At 39.0% G+C, this 12,259-nt stretch overlaps 2 protein-coding genes across 3 annotated transcripts in view; both read right to left on the reverse strand.

Moving 5' to 3' along the window:
- CALU (calumenin) overlaps positions 1-10,177 on the reverse strand; it is a 27,090-nt gene extending 16,913 nt beyond the window's left edge. For both annotated transcript variants that reach the window (XM_010975636.3, XM_010975635.3), the window contains exons 1-2: positions 10,085-10,177; positions 1,436-1,667 (exon numbers count right to left, since the gene is read on the reverse strand). In XM_010975636.3, coding sequence (XP_010973938.1) covers positions 1,436-1,656 — 221 coding nt within the window. In that variant the 5' untranslated portion in view covers positions 1,657-1,667; positions 10,085-10,177. The remainder of the gene's footprint in view (positions 1-1,435; positions 1,668-10,084) is intronic.
- The window catches only part of GARIN1B (golgi associated RAB2 interactor 1B), a 19,548-nt gene continuing 17,009 nt past the window's right edge, over positions 9,721-12,259 (reverse strand). Inside the window, exons 7-8 of the mRNA XM_031454525.2 lie at positions 10,085-10,371; positions 9,721-9,964 (exon numbers count right to left, since the gene is read on the reverse strand). Of these exons, the coding sequence (XP_031310385.2) occupies positions 9,721-9,964; positions 10,085-10,371 (531 nt within the window). The remainder of the gene's footprint in view (positions 9,965-10,084; positions 10,372-12,259) is intronic.

Genomic DNA, 12,259 nt, shown 5'->3' on the forward strand with positions numbered 1-12,259 from the left:
CAAATCTAAGGGCCCTTCATTATTTAAGAGTAATTCTGCAAAGAGACATGTGTAAACCAAAATGCAGGCTGGACATGCACGTTATGAATAGGCGAGACATGAAGACTGAGAACACCCTCATGCACCCCTACCTTTAGCCTGGAATGTTAGCACAGTTATAAGACTAAAATTAAAAGTGAACACAGTCCCTCAAAGTTGGAAAAGCAACCTAACATTAGAAGACTAACTCTTCGATATATTTGTTTTCTCTATCTACTTTCAAATGTTTTGGGATAGTTTCTCATTTTACATAGCAAAATCCTTTGATTATTTTTGTCAGTATTTAAGGACAAAATATTGCTTTGATTAGCAGATAACCCAATGAAGGAATAAATTTACTCTGAAGTACCACCCAAAGCAAACCCTATAATGTCTTCCATCATAGCACTATCCATGGGCAAAATACTTTTGGAAATTCCTGTGTGGTACAACTTTTCAGACAAATCTCTTGAATGTAGTTCAGAAAGTTACACCAATGGCGCTCAAAGGAGAATTTCTTTTACTAAATTAACCTGGATTTCTTTAAAAAGCAAAGCTTTGAAAGAGCTAAAAAAGACATTCTCAGATCCTCAGTTAGAAACAATCAACTGGAAATTCTACCAAATCAACTCTTTAGGTAAAAAGATGCATGCTGAGAAAGCCAAAGAGCCTGACCATGGCTGTTACTGAAATAGTCGACGTTAAGACCACTGCTTATTACAAAGGCAAGGTTGATTTGTTTTTGTTTTTAATTAAGCAAATATCTGAGAATGAAACCAAAGCAGGTGAAAGACATTCTCAGAAATCATAAACTCAACAGAAATTAATCAGCCCAGGGTCTAATTTGCAGTTTATTATCCACTCAAAGACTTGGCAAGGGCAATAATAATGAATAGGTCACAGACAGTTTTCAAAAATTAAAAGCAACAAGGGGAGGCTCAGTGGTAGAGTGCATGCCTAGGATGCACAAGGTGCTGGGTTCAATCCCCAGTACCTCCATTAAAAATAATAATAAATAATATAAATTAAATAAATAAAAATAAATATCCCTCCCAAAAAAGATGAAATAAGAATAAAAAAAAAAATTAAAAGCAAGAGAGTTGAGAAGAACCCCATGTAATGCTCCTTTGGGATCAAGATGATGCAGTTTAAGCTGAGTCCCATAGTATTTGGCACTTTTATGTATAAATGACTTTGCTTTGTAGAATGAGGTAAAATCATTTTGTTATTAATGAAGAAATGTAGGAAAGCAAGCAATTAATTCAATTTTAGTGGTAGCAAATCTGTAGTTAGCTTTCAAAAGATGTAGTTCAACACAGCTTTACTGGGTAACTGAGCCAGAAGAAAAAAAAGGAATGAGCTGATTTATAAAGATATGTCATTACTCTAACTAGACCCCTGAGAGCTGACACCTTACCCAAGTCTTTCCTTGCTCTCTTCTGGTGTCAGCTGATCGAAGGTCTTTGCTTCTTCAGCACCCAAGAACGCATCATGGTCATAATCAAAACTCTGGGCATCATTGTGAACCTTGTCACTGAGCTGAGGCTCATGGTGTACACGATCCTTCTTTTCCGTGGGCTTGCTCAAGGCAAAGGCTGTGCACAGGGACAGGCACATAAGAAAGTGTCGCAGGTCCATGATAATCAGATCTTAAAGAAAAAAGAAAGGAAGTTCATTCAGGAAACAGTATGCTTAATAATTAAACAAGAAATTAAAAGCTCATATCCAGTAAATTTATCAATTTGATATTATCCTAAATATTATTACTTAAACCATAAAATAAGTATGGTAGACTATCAGACTTTCCAGTTTTACTGTGAGAAATTTTCACCAGTTTCCTTCAACTAACTGTAGACCGACAAGAAATTATAGTTTAAAAACATTCACCTTGTAAGTAGTATCCCTTTAAAAAACCAAAGTAGAACTTTAACTCCTCTGCCCAAGTTCGTAAGATTTAAAAGTGAAAGGACCAAAATTTAAATCCAGACTTACTGACTCTAAATAAAATTTACTTTTTGTACATCAGTGGTCTTGTCTTCAAACCTGGCTGGTTATTAGTATCACCTGGGAAGCTTCTAAAAAATGTTTCCCCTATTGAATCAGAATCTCTGACTTGAATCCAAGCATTTATCGTTTTAAATGGTTCCCAGGTGATTCTGATGGTCATCACATTAGGAACCAATGAAATATTTGGGCAGTTTCCCTGCCTATAGCACCAAGTCATTGCCCATTTCCAGGCACGACGTCAAATCATCTTCAAAGATCAACTACTGAGATGGTACAGTGATGGATAACAACTGCTTTATCATTCTGTATACTTGTGTTTCCCAAACTTGCCCAGGTATAAGGACCACCTGGAGCACTGTTCATAGTATAGATTCCCCAGCCCTACTTCATACCTTCAGAATCTCTGCAGTCACAGGTGATTCTAATGAACAAGCAGAAAGCTGGAACACTTCATCAAAAATAGTGACAAAAATTGCAGAGAAGCTGTAGGATAGCAACCGTTTAGTACTCTTGACAGATAACCTACAGCACTGTCCAGAAAGGTTAAGGTTTTAGAGAAAAAAACTGTAAAATTAAAAATTAAAAATAAAGAAAAAACAAATTTCTTTTGTATAGCACAGGGAACTATATTCAATATCTTGTAGTAACTTTCAATAAAAAAGAATGTGAAAATGAATATATGAATATATTTGCATGACTGGGACATTTTGCTGTACACTAGAAATTGACACATTGTAACTGACTATACTTCAATAAAAAAATTTAAAAAATAAAAATTAAGGGGAAAGATTTCTCCAGACTTTCATATTTTAACTAATCCTTTATCAGGAGAACACAGATTCTGAACACTTCTCCTCTTGTGGTAAGAATAAGCTTTGCAATTTCACATTATCACTTATTTCCCCTTATGACTAATGGCTCCCTTACTAGATGGGTAGGTGGTTACTGAGCATGAGGCTTGTTGTAGATTGAACTGTGTCCCCCCAAAAGACATGCTAAAGTAGTAATCCCTGGTACCCGTGAATGCGACTTGATTTGGAAATAGGATCTTTGCAGATGCAACTAAGTAAGATGGGCTCTAATCCAATGACTGGTGTCCTTATAAAAGGAGGGAAATTGGGACACAGACACACAAGGAAAAGAATGCCATGTTACGCAAGAAGCAGACTGGGGAGATCATCTGTAAACCAAGAAACGTCAATGACTGCTGGTATCCACTAGGAACGAGGAAGAACCCTCACCTAGAGATTTCAGAGAGACCATGGCCCTACTGACATTTTGATTTCTAATTTCTAGCCTCTAGAACTGTGAGAGAGTAAATTTTTGTCCTTTTAAGTCACCCAGTTTATGGTAATTTGTTACAGAAGCCCTAGGAAACTAACACAAGGTTACAGAGGGACACTGTATCACATGAAAGTTAAATGCATTACCTTGTCCTAATCTACAGATTAAACCATCCACAGGCCTCACCTTCCCCAGGATGTCACCAGTGGAACTACCTAGTCTAAGGCTAATATTTTACATATAAATATTTTTAAAAATATGAATATCCTTTCAGTATAGCTTCCAACTCAGTGATTCTCAATTCAGACTGTACTCTAGAATCATCCAGGGAGTTTTTAGAAATGGCCACTGAACTGCACCCCTAACCATAAATATTTTAAAAAGGCAGCCAGGTTGAGAACCACTATTCTAACCAAACTCTCAAACAGCCATAGTAAAAATCTGAAATATGAGAAATGTGATCTGAAAGTATACTTAATATGAAGAAACTGCCTCAAAGTTTTGGGAATTAGAATGAAGAGAGTGATTTTTTTCCAAGGGATAAAGAAATCAAATATGTCAATAAATTAGACATATTCCAATGTATCTATTTCCTTGTAACCCCCAAAGAGTAACTAAAAGAAGTTACATTGTATTTACTTGGATTTATAGAGCACTTTGGATTTAATAAACTTAAAAATGCTTAGCACAGCTAATGGTGAGCATGTTATATAAAGATTCCTTAAAAATGAAACGAAAGCAAATAGAGGAATATGTTTAATCCTAACACAATTTAGCTGATTATACAAAGGCACAACTTTATGATGCCCCCATGAACAACTTTCAGGCTGTAAAGGGCATACAAGGGCACTGTATGTGATTGATGGGAAAACAGCTAAGACGGGACGGGAGGTCCAGAAATGGCAGAGAAGGATACATCAATGGAGGGTAGAAAGTATTCTAAACAGGACAGAGCCAGTAAAACAAACAGAAATGATAGCTAGGGAGATATGGGAGGCAATCAGTCCCCAAGTTCCCATCTTAAAACAAAACAGGTAATCTCACTGGACAGTTGTTAAGAATGATGAAAATCCATCAGAGGAAACAATGTGAAAGTAACACCGTAAGATTCATGGAGAAAGGGAAAGAAGATGGTTAAGCTGCTCACCAATATTAGAATTTGCCTATGCTTCTGAAAGTTTATCAATGTTCTGCTTCATGCTATCCCATCAAAATGCCCAAAATTGTATACAAAGATGCTTCAATACAAATGTTCAATGATAGTTTATAATGATAAAAAAAATGGGAAATAAACTGAACCAAAGAAGTGGTAAATCCTTATTAAATCTACATTGTGGAATACTACACAGAGGTTAAGAAGAATGGAGTGGACCTAGTTGCACTGAAACTGAGAAGGCACTGAGATATGTTAAGTAAACAAAAACAACAAAAAAGCAAGTTGTAAAACAATGTCAAGATCTCATTTATGTAAAAAACAAAACCAAACAACCTCTCCAAGTTGTTTATATTTGTATAAAATATAACATATATGCACAAAAATGGTGTGGAAGAATAAACATCTCTCTATAAACAGTAATAACCCCTAGGCTGAAGAAAGAAGAGATGGGGGTGGGGTGTTGAGGCTGGAGTGGAGTGAACTTTAATATTGTACTCTGTTGTGTTGTCTATTTTTGGTAAATGAGCACACACTTGTGTATTATCTTTTTGTGTATACTACTTTTTAAACAATATTATAAAAATTCTTTTCAATATTAGGTAGCAAAGCAAATATTTTCAAGCCATTTCTCCAGACTAGAAAAGGAGACTGAAAGAAAAACAAATATTCATTTTTAAGACACAAACCCTATTTTTAAAGTAAAACAACATTGCCCTAGGAGAGTAACACTCCAGCCTACCCCTCAATAATTCAACTCATCAATCAGGTCAGTGGAATAGTAAAGAGAAAATTAGTTTTAGTGGCTCTCTTAAACATCAGAGTATGTCTTTATTTTAGGGCAAAACGAAATTTCCATTTAAAACTACCAGTAATTCTTTAGATAAATAAAACTCTTTAGAGATAAGGAACCAGTTATATTTTGTTATTTTGTGATATATCCTAAATAATATCTATAATGTTAGAGGCTAATAGAATCAAGTAAAATCAAGAGTCACTGCAACAGAGGATTTTCCTTATGCCTATTATCAAGGGGATTTCACATCCAGAAAAATTTTATAAACGACTAATTACATCCCCAGAATAAAATACCCTAACAACTCTTGCATAATATGCTGAGAACTTTTGCAAACCCCAAATGTTATAATACAAATAAATGCTTTAGCCCACTAACGCTATCAGGGCCCTGGAAGGATACAGTATAGTTTTGTTACTGTGTAACATACAGAAATGTAACAGATTGATTCACTGTGCTTTAGACGGAAAACTACATGTAAGTTTGAGGCGTAACATCTTTATACAGTGATAAAAGAAGATTTTCAGAGTAAAAGCCAAGTGATCTGGCTTTATCATTTATCCATCTCTCTTTCCTTTCCCTTTTCAATTAACCTTTAATCCTGCCCCTCTACAGATTCCTCCATTCTGCCAATCGATCCTTCTCAGGTCATCACAACCCAAAAATCAGTCTTTCTCAGACCCCGATATTCCTTCAAGTGTGCTCCTCCCTCTCCTTCACCCACACAGTCTCTAGGAATTGCTATCTCTGCTTCCTCACCACCTACTGTCACCCTGATTTATGGCTTTTAATCTACCACTGATGAAACTGCCTAGAAGTGTCAAAAAGGACCACCTGCTGGACAAAGGTTCTACTACCTTCACCTCTCTGCAGCTGGCAATGAAAACTCGGCACGTAAGTAAATTTTTAAAAATGCTCTTTGTGCCCACATATTGTCCAAGTAGAAACAAAGGCTATCTCCCCAAGACAAAGGATCTATACTGTGAGACATAAGAAGAGTATAAAACAACTTCTTATACAGGGCGTCTGAAGAACCACATTAGCGCAGTTATTTCTGAAGCATCTTTCTTTTTTCAACCAAACTGAAATCAAATGATAGAAAGCTAAAAGACCCGTCTCTTTCTTCATCATGAGAGCTACACATCAATGGATAACAGAATTATTAGGAAAACATGATCCATTACATAAATGAAGGACTTGGTTGAGTTTTTAGATCTAGAGGTAAATCAACAGTTACGAAAAATTCATCTTTCCATCTCCCATTTCTCAAATGACCTATAAGTTTCTCTCCCTCAAATTCTGTCCCTCCCTCACTAAGGGTAAGATTTATTATTTTTTCTTAAACAAACAGAAAACTAGACCTGCACTGTCCAGGACAGTAACTACTAGCTGCATGTGGCTACCAAGCACTTGAAATGTGGCTAGTGTGAATTAAGATGTGGTGTAGATTTTACATTTATATCAAAAGAATGGTATTTTGTATGTATTGGATTAAATAAATTATTAAAATTAATATTACATGTTTTAAATATTCACTTGTAAATTTAAAATTACATATGTGACTTGTATTACATTTCTATTGGATTGTACCATATTAGAAACACAAACTAAAGAGCTAGAACAGAAAAGGTATCAAGTAACTATCATACTTCTGCAGTATGTCACCAATAATGGTCTCCTGCAAAGTTATTTTCATGAACTGTTCCATTTAATTTATAAGGAGAAAAGTTAACAGCATAAATTTGAATTTCTTTCAATAACAATGATAAGCCTTAAGAATCAGTATATTCTACTCATTCAAAAATTTCCTTGAAAGATCTAAATTCTTCCCCTATCTCTCTTACTTCTTAGTCACTTTTTAAAATAAAAATCCATTGGTCACAGAACACTTAAAAGTAAGTTGTTTCAGGGAAATTTAGATGTCTGGATTAAATTTAACTTCTTAAAAACATTAACACTAAATGACCCCACAGTCATTCCGGATGACCAAAGACCCATTGCTCAATGTAAATAGCGGGAGAAAATGGGTGTGGTGGTAAAATTCCAGTTCTCTGAGCTGGATATTCAGGGGGGTTAAAAAACAAAAGGCATTCTTCTATAGTGCAGCAAAAGCAGAATCTCATTGCTTAAGTGTCTACTTCAATTGGGGATTGAGGGCAAGAGCCAGATGGCAATTTAACTATACTAAGGCTCAGGTTACAAAATCTAGGAATTAAAGCTATCTGGTTATCTACCTGACATTCTCACTTTCAGACCTTAGCATAGTACCACTAATGGATTATCACATTAAAGTAATAATGTCACCCTTCAGATTTGGTAAGTCATAATGACAAACTACTTATTCAATGTTACTCTAGCGATGGAACAAAAATGGAACATTAGTTCACTAATACATTCTAATTAAATTACTTGTGTGACTGAGGGCATTTATAAGACAGTTGAATATATAAAAGTGCAAAATTTGTCTGTAGAAGAAGAGCTTTGAAATGATAAACTATTATTTAGGTTTTATTAGTTCTATAACCAAAGAACCCCAGTACACACTTAAATTTTTTCTTGTTACAAAGCAAAAAATTTTCCTAAAGAAAAAAGTTCTAGAAATCCTGGGAAAATGAAAGTTTCCTTTTCGCTGATGAAAACTTCAATACATAATTAATTGCCATAGGAATGCTATGTAAAATGTAGGGACAAGAGTTTTGATTTCTAGTTGTAATTTTCTGTGCACGTGTAAGATGCATAAAATTCTTGGGAATTTGGCAGTTACTTTAGCTCAATCTTCCTTTAGTGCCAAATATAAATAAATAATTAAAAAACCCTAAATAAAAAGATCTATCTACTATGATCACTCTGGATGGAAGTGATCTGTACACATTCCTCTAAGCTTTTATAAAACTTGTTTGTTCCACTCCACGATAATGATTATAGGCTACCTTAAATTGTCTCCTTAGCGCCTCTACAGATGGACATTTTTGGGACGCAGGGATCTCAGCTAATATAAATTAATACCCCTCTATAGTCCCTAAAACAGTGTTTTGCACTTTTAATCTACAAATACACTTTACTGGATTAGTTGGACAGTACTTGGCAGCAACATACTTCCTGCCTACCACCTGTGCTTCCCAACCCAATTCCCCTTACTGAATCTGGCCATCAGCCAGCAACAAGAAAAGTGTTATTTAGGCTGTTTTAACCCTAATACATAAATTATAATATCAACAACACCCATATTTAAGGGTTCCTAGAGAGAGAGGATCTAGGACCTCATGCCCTAGCAAGCATCTCCAATGGCTATCCCTAGCTATACACCCTTGTGCTTCCAACACCCCTGGCACAACTGTGTGTGTGCCACACACACAGAAAATGCGTGCTAAAATCAATGTACTGATCTCCAGTACTGGTGTAACGTATGTACAATGTCATCAGTAAGTACCTTTTGACACATCACTGGACAAACGGAAGCAAATAACTATATTAAGAGTTATGACTAGGAGTTGATTTCAAAGCTGTAGCTGAGTACTACCTACTCAGGCATACTCAATTCATCTTGATCAGCTCATGTTTCTCCTAGCTGTGATTCTCAAAAGACTCATACTGGAGACCCCTGAATCACTGTAAATCTCAGATTAGGCCTAGGCAAATTCATCCTCTCTCCACACAAATACAATTTACAGGTTATCTCTGGACCCTCACTTGTACTATATTACGTAAATTCTTCAGTGATGACCATGGTTTGGTACCTGGTAAACTAAATCTACTGATTGAGGACAAATACGCATTTGTCTTGTGTCAACTTCCACTATATGGCAAAGAATAATTTATCAAAAATTCCATGGTTTCTTACCCCCCAGCTACAAAAATAAATTAAAAATTTTACTCCTGATTCACTAACGTTGACTTGATGGTTCATACCAGGAAGCGAATGCAATTCAACTCTCAAAGACACTTTTCTGGGATTTTATACACTTTCGAATTCAGATGAAAGGCTCTAAAGTTTTAGAAGGAGCCCTACGGAGCTTTGCCTCGATGCAAAAGCACCTTTCTGAACGGCAAATCACACTACTCTTAATCAGGGAAGCCGTCGGGAATTAAATTTACTTATGATCACAGCATGCCAAAAATCAGAAGTAGGGTCTGGGTCTAGAAAACAGGGTAAAAATGCAATTTCTTAACGAAGCTTTTAAAACTATTTTCTGTCGCTGACTGAAGCATGCAGCCAACATGGAAACTCGAAATATTTGTCTTTTCTTTAAAATTATCAAGAGTTAAAAAAAAAATCAGTGTCTTCAGGCTTTCTTTCCCCGTTGCTTCTACACCCTCAAAGTCAGCGAACACGACTTCCTTGGCCGATGCACCGTCCTCTTGGGATGTGGCCTTGGGGCGGGGCCGGTGGACACAAGCAGTCCGGTGTGTGGGAAGTGGCCGGGAGCTGTAACAATAACGCTATCTGACTGCCCTCCAACCTTCAGGAGGCAAACAAGAATGACCCTTTAGGACGAGGGACTTGGTGACTGACGGGGCCCAGGGACAGAAGACGTGGCAAGCCAGGCACAAAACAGTACAACACAAGACAGAAAGCCGGGAGTCGGAGTTCGCAGGGACCCAGGCGCTTTTCCAGAGCGCGCCGGAAGGCGAGCGGCGGCCTCCGATCCAGGCTGCGCGCTGGAGGCCGGGCAGTCGTTAGCAGGCTCAGGCCCCGGAGCCCGGAGCTAGCGCATACAGGGGCCCCAAGCCAAAGAGGCCCTGACGCACCAGGAACTAGGCTCAAATGACAAAAAGAAAGTGAAAAAGGAGGCGGCGGCGGAGGGACCGTGCACCGCAATACTCACCTTTCCTTGTAGCGCCCACAGCCCAGGGTGCCGCGGCCGCCGCTCACCCACCGGCTCAGCTCCGGCGCACGAGCACCGCCCCACCGGAAGCGGCTCCGCGCTCCGCCCCTATCCGCCTCGCCGGCAGCTCCGAACCAATCATCAACAAACCTATAGCGGACGCATAGCTTTCCCAGACAGCCATTGGTCCCACAGCCACGTAGTCGGGATTGGCTGGAAAGCGCCACGTCCCCGCGAGCGCGCCGTGTTGCGTGGACAGGATTCCCGCCCAACCCTTGTCCCCGGCCCTGTGGGGTTGGCGGGCCCCAGCCCCTTACTCCTGGTGGCTTGTGGGCGCGGCTGTCTGGCCGCCACGTCCCGGTTCCCAGTTCTTGACTCGGCCTCCATGGGGCTTCTTAGATTACCCTACCCACAAGTACCCGAGGCCGAATTAATCCGACTCTATCAGTCGCCAACTGTATTGAACAATCCCAGCGTCTCCTTTCCCTTCCGCGCTACAGCCCAGATCCTACCCGAGGCTCTTCACTCTCTGGCTCCGGCTTCATCTCCCACCACTCCCTCTCATGTATCTTGTGCTCTGGTCACAATCATCTCGGGTGTTTCCTAACAGTTCGCCTTTCCACATCTTTATAGTCTTTTGTTATCAAGCGACCTCCTCCACCAGGGGTGAGTGCGATTTCCAGATTCTCTGCCTTGTGAATGACAATAGAAGTCCCGGTTCACAGAAATCTCGGTTCAGAGGTTAGATTTAGAAGCCTTTCCTGACCCCTGTAGGCATAGTAATTCCTCCGTTATTTGCCTTCAAAGTATTTTGCATCGTCAGTACAATTCGCCAAATTTTGGTATAAACGCTGCGTATCCATTTGTCCTCCTCTAAGCTAAGGGTACAGCTGTGCGTTTATTCATCTTTGTACCTACAGCTCTGAGCTTACTGCCTAGTTCAAAGTAAATGCTTAATCATGTTAAGTGAACTGAATGGGTGGAACCCATTGCATGTCCCTGATTTAAGAGGAATATAGGAAATTACTAATTTATTCATTCATTTTCAAGTCATCAAATTAAAATTAAATTAAACGAGGGCTACTGTGTTTGCAACATAAGTGGATTATAAACCTACGGTATTCATAGCACATAAAACTTCAATATTTTAAAATCCAGTTGAGACAAAGTTGTATGCTCATGACAGAATAAAATACAAAGCAACTTAGTTTACTTTAAACATCAAGATGAGAGGTTGACAACCAATGCTTTGGGAATTTGAATAAGGTGTGGCTGTGACCCATGGTGGTAGCCAGAAAGGGTTTCCTAAGAAGGTATGACTCAGGCTGGACTAAGAAATTCCCAAATGCACTATTCAGCAAAAGATATAACAAGAACAAGGGCAAGTGGGGGACAGAGTAGGAGGAAAATCCTTAGGCCAAGTAGAGGATGAGGGAGGTAAAAAAAGGGGAGGGGGTGGAGAAGAGGGTAGTGGGGGAGCCTGAGCTGAAGGCACTGGGAATTGTGGGTCTTCTGAAAGTTTGTAAGCTTGTGCCTACATGGGAAGTGGAATATGATTGAAAGTAGACCAAACTCTCTCATGGTGCTTATATTCTTGTTAGGTGGCCAATAAATAAGAGAAAAAAGCAAAATACATAGAATGAGGGTTGATGATAGGTAGTATGGAATAAAACAAGGTAGGGAAGGAGAAAAGGGAGTGGTAGGACTATCAGGAATAGTGTTGCAATCTTAAAAGAGGTGGCCAGGGAAGGCTCATGAATATGATGACATGTGAGTGAACATCTGGAGGTGGTGTGAACAACATCCCAGATAAAGGGAAGAGCAAGGGCAAAGGCCCTGAGCTAAAGCCTGCCTGGAGTGTTTGAACTGCAGCAGGAAGCCAGTGGGACTGGAGTGCAGTAATTGAGGGGAGTAGAGGACATGAGGTCAGGGAAATAGTAGCAGGGATGGGGGTAAAGGCGAGAGGGACACCATGAAGGTCCTTTGGCCCATTGTAAGGACTTTAGCTTCTACTATGAGTGAAATGGTGTGGAAGAGACAGGCTAACTAGTTACCAAACTCTTTCCTCTTCATCCTGTGAACAGAGCTAGACTACATTTCCCAGGCTTCCTTGCAGAGTGGCCATGTGACTGAGCTCTGGCTAAGGGAAGAGACGCAGAAATGATGTCCACTACT

Source organism: Camelus dromedarius, chromosome 7, assembly GCF_036321535.1.
Source record: "Camelus dromedarius isolate mCamDro1 chromosome 7, mCamDro1.pat, whole genome shotgun sequence".
NCBI classification, from domain to species: domain Eukaryota; kingdom Metazoa; phylum Chordata; class Mammalia; order Artiodactyla; family Camelidae; genus Camelus; species Camelus dromedarius.